Consider the following 15,425-nt stretch of genomic DNA (forward strand, 5'->3'; position numbering starts at 1 on the left):
TTCCTTAAATATATTTATATCCAAATGTTTGTTTTATAATGTAATTTTCCAAGAACATAATCTGCAAGTTAGGATAAGAAAGAGCCTCAGTTTAAACTGGCAGCTCCTGTTGGTGTGCACCCCTTTTCTGCCTCTGGTCGCTCTGAGTGAAGCCTGTTTAGTGTGAGAATGCTTTAGTCTTCTGGTGGAGAAGAATTTTCTTGGACAGGAGTAGGCTCCAGGGCTAACAGTAGGGTTTTCCTGAAGCTGAAACAAGACCAAGACCTCCCACTGAGCGCCTTTACTCAGCCTGCTCAGAATGGGGTGAAGTGACCCATCTATTTCCGTTTCTCTCCCTCAGCACTTCTTTTTTAAAGAGCCAAGGAAAACCCTGGTAATGGGTGCTATGGAAACAGCAGTGACCTGAATTCACTTTACATAGGAATTTGGCCAAACGCTCTATCCTTCTAAATGATTAACCCTTCATGTCATTAATGTTGAAGGTTTCTAAAACTCTTGGTTTTGGGGTTGTGAATATAACTGGAGACAAGTTTTGCTACTGTTTGACTTTCTGCTGGCATGGTCTTCTCTCCTCTTGGCTCTCCATAGTGTCGGTTCAGGAGAGTCTGGAAAGGAAATTTGGAAAGCATGGTGGGACTATTCCTGTTGTGCCCACATCGGAGTTCCAAGACAGGATATCGGTGAGTGCTTGGGACAGTCCCCTTTCCACCTGCCTGCTCTCTTTAGACTCGGGTCAGGCACCTACATGAAAGTAATCCTAGGACTTGTAAGAATCCTAGTTCCAAACAAGTAACTAACGGCTCTTCTGCTTTTGGCACCTTAACAATTCCCGTGGCTCCACAGTAATACTAATGTAATGGCAAAGGGTTACTACGAATTTAACTCGGTTAAGCTTCAGAGAAATAGAAATGAAAAAATAATTAGAACTCTATGAAAAATGTGGATTGCTATCTGGATACGAAAGAGAGAAAGCAGATTAGAAAGGGTGCTTAATAGTAATGAGCAACTGACAAGGCTATGTTAGTAGAGCGCACACATCACAGAGAGCTTCCTCACCAGGAAAGTGCGAAGGCATGGAAAGCAAGTCAGAGGAAATAGGCCTAGACGAAATGTTAACCTTGCAGTGAGAGTACAAATTAAAAAAGGTTTCTTTATCTATTAAACGATCATAAACAATGGATCTTCTAGTCACCATGTCTTCGGTGAAGCAGTTGTGCCTTTATTCTGATAGCAGTGCAGGTTGGTGCGGCTCTTTGAAAAATTGAGGAGTGAGGAGTTGTTAGTGTTCCTGCCCTTTGGCATAATAATGTCCCCTCTGAGGACTCATCCTAAGAAAACATTCCAAAGGGGAGGAATGGCTCCGTGTATGAGGATGTCATTGGAACTATGTTCGTAGTCAGTTTCAAAGTTACCTTGATTTAACTGTCATATAGATGGCAGAAAAATGGCTGTTATATCTTCTTATGAAATGAAATATTCAGTCATGGAATATATCAGCGATTTTCAACCTTTTCCATCTCTTTGGCACACATAAACTAATTACTAAAATTATGTGGCACACCAAAAAATAAATGTTTTACTGATTTAACACCCCCCCCAAAAAAAAAAGATATAGTTTTGATTAATTCACATGGGACGGCTATTGTGTTGGCTGTTCTCATTTTTTTTTTATTTGACAGCCTAAGAGAAAAGAGGTCGGTGCCCCTGACTAAATAAATAGTTAAGTTCTGCATGTTTTAAACATTCTTGTGGCACATATCGGGTGAAGATCCCAAACTATATTGAAAACATGAGGAAAAGTTAAGGGTATCATTTTGAAGATGCTTTTGCCACTCTGGATACTAATTGTTCCCCTAAATGAATCTTCTTTCCCAGAGGCATGTCTGTTAGTTCTGGTCCCTCTGTTGGAAAAGCCGTAGCCTCTCCTTTCTTAGGTGTAACCGCATCTCTGCAACCTTTCCTGAAAGTGCCCTCTACGTGCCAGAGCTATGGGCATCCTGGGCAGTGCTGCAGCTGCTCTTCAGTGGGTTTCTTGCTCCTCCCAGCACCTACCTGGCACATATCAGTCACACAGATTGAAACATCCAGGAGGAGCACAGAAAGAGGACACCCCGCTAGTTAGGCAATAAGTAGGGCAACAGCTATGATGACTTTCTTTTCTTTCTTTTTTTTAATATATTTATTGATTTTTTACAGAGAGGAAGAGAGAGGGATAGAGAGTTAGAAACATCGATGAGCTGCCTCTTGCACACCCCCTACTGGGGATGTGCCCGCAACCAAGGTACATGCCCTTGACTGGAATCGAACCTGGGACCCCTCAGTCCGCAGACTGACGCTCTATCCATTGAGCCAAATCGGTTTTGGCTCTTTTTATCGTTTTAAAATAAATGTTGTCCAATCTATTGGTCTCCCAATTTTCAGATGCTTGCATATCTTCCAATTTTAGACTTTAGTGCTATTTCTCACTTACTACCTGTTGTAGGAATCCTATAAAATAAAAGCCCAATATGTTAAGTGTCCAGGTGACCAGTTGGCCATTCAACCAATCAAAGCATAACATGCTATTGATATGCGAAGGCCACTCAACCACTCGCTAAGGTATGCACTGACCACCAGGAGGCAGATGCTTCGACCAGTAGGTTAATCTGCTGATAGGGTCCGGCCAACAGGTACTGAGTGAGACAGGCCAGACAAACCCTGGAGCCCTCCCCAGGCCCTGATCACACACCGGTGGGGTCCTTCGGCCTGGCCTGCACCATCTCGCAAACCAGGACCCCTCAGGGGATGTCAAGAGAGCTGGTTTTGGCCCAATCCCGCACACTAGGTGGAGGGATCTCACTGGTGCACAAATTCGTACATTGGGCCTCTAGTCCTATATAATAAAAGTTCAATATGCTAAGTGTCCAGTTGACCTGGTTGGCCTTTCAACCAATCAAAACATAATATGCTAATGATATGCTAAGTCCACTCAACTACTCACTATGACTAGCACTGACCACCAGAGGGCAGACAGCCAACTAGTCTACCAGTTGCTGTGACATGCATGGACCACCAGGGGGCAGATAGTCAACTGGTCAACCAGTCGCTATGATGTGCACTAATCACCAGGGGGCAGATGCTTAACAAATAGGTTAGTTTGCTGCTGGGGTCTGGCCAATCAGAAGTGAGCAAAACGGGCTGGATACGCCCTGGAGCCCTCCCGTGGTCCCCTCCCCATCTGGTCAACCTGCATCCCTCTCCAGGGATTGTATACCAGTGGGGTCCCTTGGCCTGGCCTGCACCCTCTCTCAATCAAGGGTTTGGGGGATGTTGGAAGGCCAGTTTCAGCCCGATCCTGCAGGCCAAGCCAAGGGACTCCACTGGTGCACAAATTCATGCATCAGGCCTCTAGTCTTAAGGTATCAGTTGAAAAAAACAGTTATTTTCCAACTCCTTTCCTCTCCCCAGCCACATTCTGGACCTTCCAAGATCTACTGTCCCTCATCACCCCTAATGTCCTCAGCATTCTCCATGTCTAACTTAAATTCCATCATTAGTGACTTCCCACTCTAGTTTTGCTTCATTGATCCTCCTGTTAACACCTGAGCCTTGATAACCCCCAGATCTTTGCCCCCTGTAGCTGGAGACCCTGCGGACTATTCAGATCCTAACCACTAACACCATACATTCTTAGAGCTGCCCCTATTCCATTTGTTTTCTCATTCTCCTAAATATCCTTCCCCCCCCCCCTCTCTCTCTCTCTCTCTCTCTCTCTCTCTCCTGCACTCCAGCTCTTGACCTGGTATGTGCTCACAGAGAACATTGAGGCAGTCAGAACTTCCTCGTGTACCCAGTTCCTGGCATCTGTACCCTGCCTTGTATCAGCTCTCTTACAGAGCAACTCTCTGTACTTCCATCTATCCCCAGGTCTTGCTCTGGGTATTGGAGGGCCCATTTTCAATTTAATCAAATGCCTAACTCAAGCAAATCCTCCCCTCTGTTCTGCATCACCAATCCTCCCCTGTGCAGTCATTTCTATTGATATTCTAAATGCTCTCCTAAAATATATATGTCTTTGCTCAGTCAGTGGCTGAGCATCAATATATGAACCAGGAGGTTGTGGTTCAATTTTCCAGTCAGGGCACAAACCTGGGTTTTGGGCTCAATCCCCAGTGTGGGGTATGCAGGAGGCAGCCAAATGATGACTCTATTTCATCATTGCTATTACTATCTTTCTCTTCCTCTTCCTTCCTCTCTGAAATCAATAAAAGTATAATTTTTTTTAATTATGTATATACTAGGGGCCCAGTGCACAAATTCATGCACTTTGAAAGGAATTGTGGGCCGTGAGACAGCAATGGGCACAGAGGTGAGTCTCGGCCCATCCTTTGCACCCCCACCCGGCCCCTCCCATCGCAGCCCCTGGTCCCATCTGCCAGCTGCCCTGCTTCTGCCACCACATGCTGATGGTGCCAGCCCCACTCACATCCACTGACGGGCACAGCCAGCGCCAGCAGCAGGTGCAAGCGGGTCTGGCGCTGTCAGCAGTTGTGAGCCATAGCTGCTGTCCCAGTTGCCCTTCAGGAGCAGGGGGAGGTGGAGAAGCTCTCAGGGGCAATCAGGGCCAACAGCAGGTGCAAGCACCAAGCAGGACCATGGTACACAGGAGCAAAGAATTTTCAGTAACCACCAGAGGCTCACCCAAATGACAGTGACCAGCGCCCACCTTGGTCTGGTGCCCCCGCTCACCTGCTCCATCATTCCGCCTCAGCCAATGCCCGCCATGTTCTGCGTGCACCCTCAGTTGGTCAGTGCACATGATAGCTACCGGTTTTTCATTGTCTGGTCTATTTGCACATTAAGGTTTTATGTATATTTTAGGGGTGTGTGTATGTGAATCTTAATCCCACTTATTCTTCCAGGTCTTGCCATTTTTATTTCCCTTTTGGCAACCTTCTCTTATGCCCATCACTCCACCAAAACTGTCTTCTCAAGGTAGCCAGTGGCACCTGCACTGCCAAATCCAGTGGTCACTTCTCAGTGTTCGTCTTCCTTGACCTATCTGCAGCTGTTGTCACAGTGTTCCCTCCTCCTGAAATGTTTTCTTCTCTCACCTTCCAGATACCACTCACCTGCTTTTCTCCTTGCTTCACTATCATTTCTTCTCATTGCCTTTGGGACTTGGTCCCTGTACCAGATCTCTGTCTGAATTCAGTTTTGTTTTTGTTTTTTTAAAATATATTTTATTGATTTTTTTACAGAGAGGAAGAGTGAGGGATAGAGAGTTAGAAACATCAATGAGAGAGAATCATCGATCAGCTGCCTCTTGCACACTCCCTACTGGAGATGTGCCCGCAACCCAGGTACATGCCCTTGACCGGAATCGAACCCGGGACCTTTCATTTCGCAGGCCGACGCTCTATCCACTGAGCCAAACCGGTTTCGGCTTAATTCAGTTTTGATGATCTCACTCAGCCTCAGGGTTTTAAGTCCAAGTATCTATTCCCACCTAAATATCAGCTCTATGAGGAAAGAGGATTGTCATTACTGTGTATTCTGCTGTGATCTAAGCTGCCTGGAAAAGTGCCTGGCACTTAGTAGATACTCAGTAAGGGTTTTGATGGTTGGGAGATTGAATCAAAGAAACTGCAGTGTCCACCTGTTCAGCAAGATCTTCTTACCTTGGTAGAAGTAAATAAAGCTTAGTTTTTAGTTGATACAAATGCTATAGAAATATACCTTCTTAATTAAATAGTGTTAGTTGGGTGAAGTTTGGTATAGATAACTTGTATTGGTGAGCCACTTTTTTTTTCTTCTTTATTTCTAGAATAGAGAAAAGGGTTTTTAACACACTATGGCAGGTATTAACTCCCTAATGGGTATGAGGAAAGGTGATGGACAACCCATTCCATCTAGGAGCTAGAAAGTCTGTGTTTCTGATCTGGGCACTGCGGAGGGGGGGCACTTGCTGCCCTCGTCAGTGAGTCAAGACCAGCAGATTCTCTCCGAGAACTCTAGCAGGTGACCCACTTTTTATATTATCTGGCCTCTCATAATGTTTTTGATAGCTGTATATATCAGACTAGAGGCCCCATGCACGAAAATTTATGCAAGAGTAGGCCTTCCTCCCCACAACTGTCGTCACTGGCTTCCCTCCAGCACCGGGACTCTGGCTGGCTTCCCTTCGGCCCCGGCTTCATCAGGAAGGACATTCGGAGGGATATCTGGTAGATGTCCTGTCTAATTATCATATTACCCTTTTATTATAAATTAGGAACAATAGGGAGAGTTAATTCACATGAAATTTTAGAAAGTGTTCCAGAGCACAAATGAAATAGAGGGATCTCTTGAAACAAATAGACTTAAGTGATAAGAGATAATTGGCATAGGAAAGAGAGGAGCTGGCATGGTGGTCAAAGACCTTGGTTATATCCCAGCTCTAAAACTAGCCACTGGCACACCTGGCCAACTTCTCTAGTTGACAGTTTCCTCATCACTAGAATTTGGGGTTCGTTAGAGTTGCTAGTGTTCATCCAGCTTTACAAGTGGTGACACTGTGGAGTTTAGGTCTCTACCCCCGAGCTGCTCCTGGAGATGCGGTGTCTTTCTATGCCCCGTGTGTCCCTGGTGGGCTGGGGACTGGACGTGGCCGGGAGAGCCTGCTGCTGGGTGCAGTGCATATCAGTGGCCGGTGCTGATCTCACCACTTCCTTCCTGGTTCGTGGTTTTCTGTGTTCATTGTTTTATTGTGTCAGATCTTACTTCATGAGTATGTTTGCTGTCAAATACAGTGAAAACTACATTATGATTAAAATGCAACTCCCTAATTAGGTTTGAAGATGTTATATAAAAATTAGGTATATCTCTAATTCTGCTGGCTGTGTATTGACTTAACAACCTTTGTGCTCAGGGGGTGAAGCATGTGCTGGGATGGTTTTACTGACTTCATGTTCTTTTTCCTAACAGGGGGCGTCTGAGAAAGACATCGTGCACTCCGGCTTAGCCTACACCATGGAGCGCTCGGCCAGGGTACGTGCGCCGCTGCTCTGTCTGTGGTGTCTCAAAGGGCACCCCAGTGTGGTCTCAGCCCCCAGGCTGCTGAGCGTGTGATCCTCATTTGTGTGTGGCAGAGCACATGCTTTTTCAGTCTTAAATGGTAGCCAGTGTTTTCAGGGTCTTCAATATGTTTACCAGGCTTATGGAAATAACTAATAATGTCGAGTAGGAAGAAGTGAGGTTTTCCATTATCCTATAGCAAATGGTCGGCAAACTCATTAGTCAGCAGAGCCAAATTCCAACAGCACAATGATTGAAATTTCTTTTGAGAGCCAAATTTTTTAAACTTAAACTTGTCCTAGCGCCACTTCTTCAAAATAGATTCGCCCAGGTCTTTTGTGGAAGAGCAACACTCAAGGGGCCAAAAAGCCGCATATGGCTCACAAGCCACGGTTTACCAACCACTGTCCTATAGCAAGTGACTGCACTATAGAATTTTATGTAAATTAGAGGTTTTTTGACTACTTGATTCTTTTTTTTTTTTAATATATTTTATTGATTTTTTTTACAGAGAGAAAGGGAGAGGGATAGAGAATTAGAAACATCGATGAGAGAGAAACATCGATCAGCTGCCTCCTGCGCACCTCCCACTGGGGATGTGCCCGCAACCAAGGTACATGCCCTTGACCAGAATCAGACCTGGGACCTTTCAGTCCACAGACCGATGCTCTATCCACTGAGCAAAACTGGTTAGGGCTGACCACTTGATTCTTATATCAAGATCTTAAACACAGTTTGTCCAGCTTTCCTAATTTCTTGAGTTCAAATTCTGTCTGCTCATATTTAAGGTAGAATAACACAACAAGTATTACACACTGAATTTACTTCTTTACAGTACATAATTTAACAACTTTAAATGTACCCACAGAGCTACATAGCTATCGCCACTAACTACAGGTCACTCCTCACCCTGTTCTTAGTCCTTGTACATCACCATAGAGCATGTCCAATGAATTCCTCCCTGATAGCAGGATGTCTGAAGGACACAGACAGCTCACACCTAAAGTTCTGAAGAGCAACTTCTTGCTGCTGCCTAGACAGTGGCTTACTTAATTTCAAGAATCGGTCCTTCCTGACTAGAAGTTATTCTACTGCCTGAGTAGTTTATTTTTGGCTGCCCACGTCAAAACAGGAACAGGCAACTTGTGCCAGCCCGTATGTGCTGGTGTGGCCTGGATGCTGAGTCAGGTGGTCTTCACTATTTTTTCTACTTTGTTTCAGCAAATCATGCGTACAGCCATGAAATATAACCTGGGATTGGACCTGAGAACAGCTGCCTATGTCAATGCCATTGAGAAAGTCTTCAAGGTGTACAACGAAGCCGGTTTGACCTTCACATAGATGGATTGCCACTGACTTCTATACTGCTCTCTTCACCTCTTCATCCGTAGACCTATCACAAGTTTACATGTAACCACAGATCTTTCTCTCATTGCTTATAGACAATGGACAACATTCTCATAGGTCGATTCAAATGAGACTCTTCAGAAAAGAGAAATTAAAATTAGGGGGTCACGTGCAAAACTAAAAGTAGATGCCAGAGAGCCATTTGGGTATATCAGCAGAAGAGCTCAATTCTATAGATTACAAACAAAATAAATACTGTTTCTCTTTATGCATTTTATCCTTTTAGAATAAAATAACAACATGCTGCTGTAATAAAACTGCCTTTAATCACTGACTAAGCCTAACCTGGACTACGCAGTGAATGCCCATAAACACAATGAATTAAAAAGCTGGTATTTTTATAACAACACTGTATCATTTATAGCTTATCAGTAGTATGTTGTCCACAAACAAAAAGCCCAATGGAGAGTTAGTTATCTTCTTTCCTATCGTTGCATAGCAATTGATGGCACCTATTTCTGTTGTGTGAGACTGTCAGAATTTATTAACCACCTTGATGACACATAGTCCAAAGAATGTAGTAACCTCCTTATGTTAATTAATTGCTCTTCTCTTTTCAAAGCCTATTGTATTGCCTGATTGAACAATAATTCAAATAGTGTCTCAGAAAAAAACCACTTGAGCTCCCTCTCTGGGGTCTGGCTGGCAGCTCTGAGCATTGCCAACAACAGCCCAACTCACCCTGACTTGGCAGCCCCTTGCAGGGCCTCCCCTCGGCACAGCTTCACCAGCACAGCTTCAGCAGCAGCCCGGGACAGCCTGGAGTGGCCGTGTGCTTTGCCAGGGCCTTTTGAATAGCAGTGTCCCAACGAAGTGCTAGATACTATTTATGTAAGAATGAGCTTTTTCTTTTTTTAACAATATCCTTTCAGAAATTTCTAACTACTTTGTAACTGCATGACTTAACTTGGTGGTAAAAGCAGTTATTAAAAGTCTACCTTTTCCAAAGCTTATGTTTCTTTCTGTTTTTATATTTTAATAGTGTCTCTTAGTAGGTGATGAAAATACAATTGGGTTTCTGGAGTTTTTTAAACAACCACCTAAATGACATCACTCTTGCTATGTTGCGAGTGACCACATTTTATTCTTGAATTCTCTTGTTTCATTATATTGAATAGGAAATGGCTCTCAAGTTGATACACTGAAGTAATCTCTTTGGTACCTTTTTTAATGAAGGAAGGTTTCATTGATTAGGGGTGTTTTTTTAATTACTTAATCAAAGAAATTACAAGTTTAATGTAATACCCAGAATCAGCAAAAATGGATTCTAGATCTGTTTCCACTAATGACTTAGCTGCCAGATCTGGATTCTGTTTCCTCCTGAGAAGGGGCAGAAAAGCAGGCCCCACAGACCAGGAGCCCTTCCCGAGTGCTGTCTGCCGGCCCACAGGCAGAGCACTAGATGTGCTGGAGAAGGTGCAGAAAACAAGTGTCAGAGAGAACAGTATTGGTGGACCGTAGGTTCAGGTCATGTGACGATCAGGTCTTAGTCTTGGCCTTTTGCTAACTTACTGGGAGTAGGCATGACTTTTTTTAAAGCGTTGATGTGTGTTATTGATATTAATCTTTTAAAAAGTTGTAATGTCTATGCTAGACGAGTATCAACTTTGGTTCCTGGATCTTTGAGTTAGAAAATTCTGGTCAATTTAGTTGCCTCATGAACTCCTACACTAGAATGTAGTTGATCCTGATGGATAAAGTTAGGGGGAGGTTTTGGGGGGTTTTTGTATGTGTATGTGTTGTGGGTTTTTTTGTTTTTTTTCTAGCAATGCTTTAATGTTTTTATTTTTAGAGAGAGAAAGTGAGAGGGAGAGAGAAATAGAAACATCTATGAGAGAAAAACATCCATTTGCTGCCTCCCAGATGCCCCCCACTGAGGATGGAGCCTGCAACCTGCAACATTTCCTGGTTCCCATGTCAGCGCTTGACCACTGAGCTATGCCGACCAGGCTGGTTAACTGTTTTTCTAAACAAAACAAAAGCCTGACCCTGGTTCAGTTGTTTGGAGCTACACCAAAAGGCTCGAATTCAATCCCCAGTTAGGGTGGGGGAAGGGGAGCAAGGGGTTGATGTATCACTTTCACAAAGATATTTCTCTTCTCTCTCTAAAATCTATGAACATATCAGGGGAGGATTTGAGAAAGAAGCCTGGCATCTTAACTCACAAGCTTTAAATACCCTTAACATCTGGCAGGCTTCTTACCCTGTTACACATTAGGGCTGTATATTGATGTCAAAGGACATCAAGAAAAGTACAGCCCAGCATCAACCTATGAACCATGAGGTTACATAATTTATGAAGTTCTACCATGATAATTCTAGCACTCATCTCCATATGTTCCCTATGTTGAACTTGACTGAATACATTTTTGTTACAACTGGGGGCACGAAACATCTCACAATGCACAGGATAGTCCAAAATTTCAATAGTGCTGAGGTTGACAGACTGTCTAAACTACATGAGACTTTGATATAAAAACAAATCAAAGAAGCCAATAAAAATCATTTGTATAAAATTAAAAAATAGCTGAGACCAGTTTGGTCAGTGGATAGAGCAACATCGGCCTGCGGATTGAAGTGTCCTAGATTCAATTCAGGTCAAGTGCATGTACCTTTGTTGCGGGCACATCCCCAGTGGAGGGTGTGTAGGAGGCAGCTGATCAGTGTTTCTCATCGATGTTTCTATGCCTCTCCCTTCTTCTCTTTAAAAAATTAATAAAATATAAAAAATAATAATACCCATATTACAAAACAAAAATTCTGCAAAGGCAATCACTTACAACAATTTTACTTTCTATTTAAATCCTTTGCCCATTTTTTATTATTTTAGTAACTTTATATAGTTGAATATGTGACTCATAATTTGCAAATCTTTTGTCTCATTCCATTGATTTGTCTTTTTCTTGATGTTGACAATCATTTTGATAAAGAGTTAAAGTTATTTTTTCTTTGGTTGCTATACCTTTGTAAGTAATCATTGCCTAATTCAAAGTTCCCACATGTTTGATGAATTCAAATAACAAATATTTAAGGAATTAACACCAATCTTAGACAGACTCTTTCAAAAAGAAAAGATGAGGAAACACTCTAACATCTATGAAGTATTATCCTGATAATGCCAGACAAAGATCACAAGAAAAGAAAACTGTACACAAGTATTCCTTATGTATATAGACATAAAAATGGTAACAGTCCATGCCCTAACCAATTTGGCTCAGTGGATAGAGCATCGGCCTGTGGACTGACGGATTTCTGTCAAGGGCACATGCCTGGGTTGCGGGCTCCAGTATGGGGCATGCAGAAGGCAGCCAATCAATGATTCCTTGTCATCACTGATGTTTCTATCTCTTCCTATGAAATCAATTTTTTAAAAAAATTTTTAATATTAACAATCCAACAGCCCGTAAGTATTACACATCATGACCAGGTAGGATTTGTCCCAGGAATGCAAGGGTGCTTCAACATGAAGTAATGTTATATATCCACAAATAGAATGGGGGAGGGGGAGAATCATAATCACCTCAATAGATGGGGGAGGGGGGAAACTCGATAAAATCCAAGATCCTTTCACAATAAAACCACAGTAATAGAAGGAACTTCAACATAATAAAGGGCATTAACAAAAATAAAAATGGCCTCATTGGTGAAAAACAATGCTACCCTTTAGTAGGAGCAAAGATTCTTGTTTCCTCCACTGTTATTCAACAATGTAATTAGGCAAAAAAATTCAAGTCATCTGAAATGGAAAGGAAGAAATGAAACTACAAACATTACATGGTTCTATACATAAAAAATCCCATAGAGGACACAAAACCCACTGGGGCTAATGTGTTAAGCAAAGTTACAGAGTATAGCATCAATACACAAAAAACAGCATTTTTCCCTATACACCAACCATCTGTAAAGGAAGTTTAAATTATAGTCTGGCTGGTGTGGCTCAGTGGTTGAGCATCAACTCATGAACCAAGAGGTCCCTGTTTGATTCCTATGGGCTTGATCCCCAGGAGAGAGCAGGCAGAAGGCAGCTAATCGATGTTTCTATTCCTCTGTAAAAACCAGTAACATTTTTTAAAGAGAAAACAATTATATTTACAATAGCATTCAGAAGAATAAAATATTTAAGAATAAAATTAAGGAGGTGAAAGCCCTCAACACTGAAAACTACAAAAGAATACCGATGGAAAGATGTCCCATGTTATAGATGAATATTATAATATTAAGAAGGCATTTCTTAAGGCAATCAATAGATTCAAAATTCTTTTTTTAATATATTTTATTGATTTTTTACAGAGAGGAAGAGAGAGGAGATAGAGCTAGAATCATTGATGAGAGAGAGACATCGACCGGCTGCCTCCTGCACACCCCACACCAGGGTACATGCCCTTGACTGGAATCGAACCTGGGACCTTTCAGTCTGCAGATCGATGCTTTTTCCACTGAGCCAAACCAGTTTCGGCAATAGATTCAAAATTCTAATTCAAACTTCTGATGGCCTTTTGCAGAAATAGAGATTCTGAACCTAAAATTAATATGAAAATGCAAGTGGCCCCAAATAACCAAAATATTGAAAAAGATAAAATTGAAAATCTCATTCAGTTTCAAATTTTAATGCAAAGCTACAGTAATTAAAATTGGTCCTGGCAAGCAAACATACAGACCAGTGTTGGAGTCCAGACCATTACGGTTGAAGCTGTCTTCACCAAGGACCACAAAATGGAAGGTGCAAAGCTTAGGCTGTAAACCAACACACCTTTATTATCTCACAGTTTGAGTGGCTACAAATTAGTGTCTGGAAGACCATGCTTCCTCTGAAACCTCTAGGAATTCCACGCACAGGAATTCCTGACTTCTTAGTTTGTAGTGTTGGCCATTAATCCTTGACACTAGCTTGTAACTGCATCACTTCAATCTCTGCCTCTGCCATGTCATGGCCATCATCCCTCTGAGTGTCCTAGAGGAATACCTACTCCAGTATGACATCTTAATTAGTTACATCTGCAATGACCCTATTTCCAAATAAGGTCACATCCTGAGGTTCTAAGGGTTAGAACTTCAACATATCTTTTTGGAGACACAGTTCAACACAACATTATTCAATGGGAAAAGAATAGTCTCTTTAACTAAAGGCACTGAGACAGACCTAGTCGGTTACAAAAATGAACTCAAAATGGATCGAAGACCTAAGTATCCTATATAATAAAAGTCCAGTGACCATAATGGCAGAACAACTGCTCAACCAATCACCATGAGGTGCACTGACCACCTGTCAGTCCCTTTCCCTGGCCAGCAGGCTCTGATCACTGATGGCAAACGTTGACCTGGGGTGGGTGGCCAGGGATGTGGGCTGTGCCAGGCCAAAGCACCCGCCCTGCCCCACAGAGGGTGACCTGTGGCAGGCGTGGGGGCAGCAAGCAAGCAGGAACGGCTGCCCTCTTATTTACTCCCCAGGTCATCAGGCTCCCTTTGCTGCATGGTGAATGGGGAGCTGGGGTGGGTGGCAGTGGGGTGGGGGCTAACTGCCAGCAACCGGGGAAGATGGCCCTGATCACAGGCTAGGCCTGGAAACCGTATCTGCACATGATTTCATGTACCGGGCCTCCAGCTCTATATAATAAAGAGATAATAGGCTAATCGGTCCTAACAGTGTCTGAGTCATGACCACTCAATGGGTTGCACACGCACAGGACCTGGCGGGTGGGGACAGGCGGAGACTTCCACCCCCAGCGCTAACGTCACACTGCCTGTGTGCATCCCCATTCAGCACTGACAGGACGCTGTGAGGGGGCTGGGCTTGACAGGGAACCTGAGACTGCGCCCCTCCCCCAGCGCCGGGCTGGGGGACCTGAGGCTGTCCCCCCCACCTGGAGGGACTTGACAGGGGTGGGGCTGGCTGGGGCTGGGTCTCCTGCGTTTTCGAAGTGAGTGCAGGTGGTGGGCGGGGACTTGACTCTAGGTCCCACAGCATGCCCAGACTCTGACAGAAGGGAGATTTTCTGTAATCTCTGACATTTCTATTATAGAGAAAGGTCAAATAAAAGAGTAATATGCAAATTGACCATACCTCTGCTACACCCACAAGCTATGTCCATCAGCCAATCAGGAGTGAGTATGGAAATTAGCCTAGCCAAGATGGCTGCGGCCATGGAGAGAGCAGAAGGCTTGGGTTTTCCCAGCAATAGAGGAAGCCAAGCTTTCTGCCTGCCCTGGTGGGCCCAGGCCTACACTCAAGGCTACAAAAGTTCAATTATAGAAAATAAATAAATCCCAACAAAAATGGTGGCAGCCTCAGAGCTGGAGAGAGCAGGAGGCTTGAGTTGCCCCTGGCAATGGAGGAAGCCGAGCTTCCACAACCCTGGCCTGCCTTGGCCTCCGTTCAATGCTACAAAGTTTCAATTATAGAAGATAAATAAATCCCAGCCAGATACCAGGGCCTTCACTTGGGTCACCGGGAGGTGTAGCCGCCTTGCAAACCACCACAGGCCCCTGGTCCAGGCCACCCCATACCCCAACCTGATCTGGGATACCCTTCAGGGAAAACTAGCTGGCCCCCACATATGCACCAGGCCTCTATCCTAATAAAAGAGTAATATGCAGATTGACCATCACTCCAACACACAAGATGGCTACCCCCATGTGGTCAAAGATCCTGTTCCCATGTGAACACAAGATGGCCACCACAAGATGGCCAACAGGGGAGGGCAATTGAAAGGGGCCAGGCCTGCAAGGGAGGGCAGTTATGGGTGATCAGGCCAGCAGGGGAGGCAGTTGGGAGAGACCAAGCCTGCAAGGGAGGGCAGTTGGGGGTAATCAAGCCTACAGGGAAGGGCAGTTAGGGGTCACTAGCCTGGCAGAGGAGGGAAGTTGGGGGTAATCAGGCCTACAGGGAATGGCAGTTGGGGGAGACCCAGGCCTGCAGGGAAGAGCAGTTAGGGGTGTCCAGGCCTGAAGAAGAGGGCAGTTAGGGGCAAACAGACTGTCAGGGG

The 15,425-nt window shown here is 44.0% G+C and overlaps 1 protein-coding gene, 1 long non-coding RNA gene and 1 other non-coding gene across 7 annotated transcripts in view; 1 reads left to right on the forward strand and 2 right to left on the reverse strand.

The window, feature by feature from the left end:
- GLUD1 (glutamate dehydrogenase 1) overlaps positions 1 to 9,390 on the forward strand; it is a 40,410-nt gene extending 31,020 nt beyond the window's left edge. For 2 of the 5 annotated variants that reach the window (XM_036461232.2, XM_036461231.2), the window contains 3 exons: positions 589 to 680; positions 6,946 to 7,008; positions 8,257 to 9,390. In XM_036461232.2, the coding sequence (XP_036317125.1) occupies positions 589 to 680; positions 6,946 to 6,982 (129 nt within the window). In that variant the 3' untranslated portion in view covers positions 6,983 to 7,008; positions 8,257 to 9,390. Of the gene's footprint in view, positions 1 to 588; positions 681 to 3,770; positions 4,259 to 5,902; positions 5,906 to 6,945; positions 7,009 to 8,256 lie in introns of those variants that run through there. The other 3 variants (XM_036461230.2, XM_036461228.2, XM_036461233.2) reach the window with 3 other exon arrangements.
- Positions 5,908 to 6,034, reverse strand: LOC118732198. Its single transcript, XR_004992081.1, has one exon. It is a non-coding gene; the product is annotated as a small nucleolar RNA SNORA3/SNORA45 family (small nucleolar RNA).
- Positions 9,285 to 10,030, reverse strand: LOC123651090. The gene is made up of 2 exons (XR_006739570.1): positions 9,672 to 10,030; positions 9,285 to 9,460 (listed from the first exon to the last, which is right to left on the reverse strand). It is a non-coding gene; the product is annotated as an uncharacterized LOC123651090 (long non-coding RNA).
- Positions 10,031 to 15,425: the final 5,395 nt, after the last annotated feature.

Source organism: Pipistrellus kuhlii, unplaced genomic scaffold, assembly GCF_014108245.1.
Source record: "Pipistrellus kuhlii isolate mPipKuh1 unplaced genomic scaffold, mPipKuh1.p scaffold_m20_p_35, whole genome shotgun sequence".
Lineage (NCBI taxonomy): Eukaryota > Metazoa > Chordata > Mammalia > Chiroptera > Vespertilionidae > Pipistrellus > Pipistrellus kuhlii.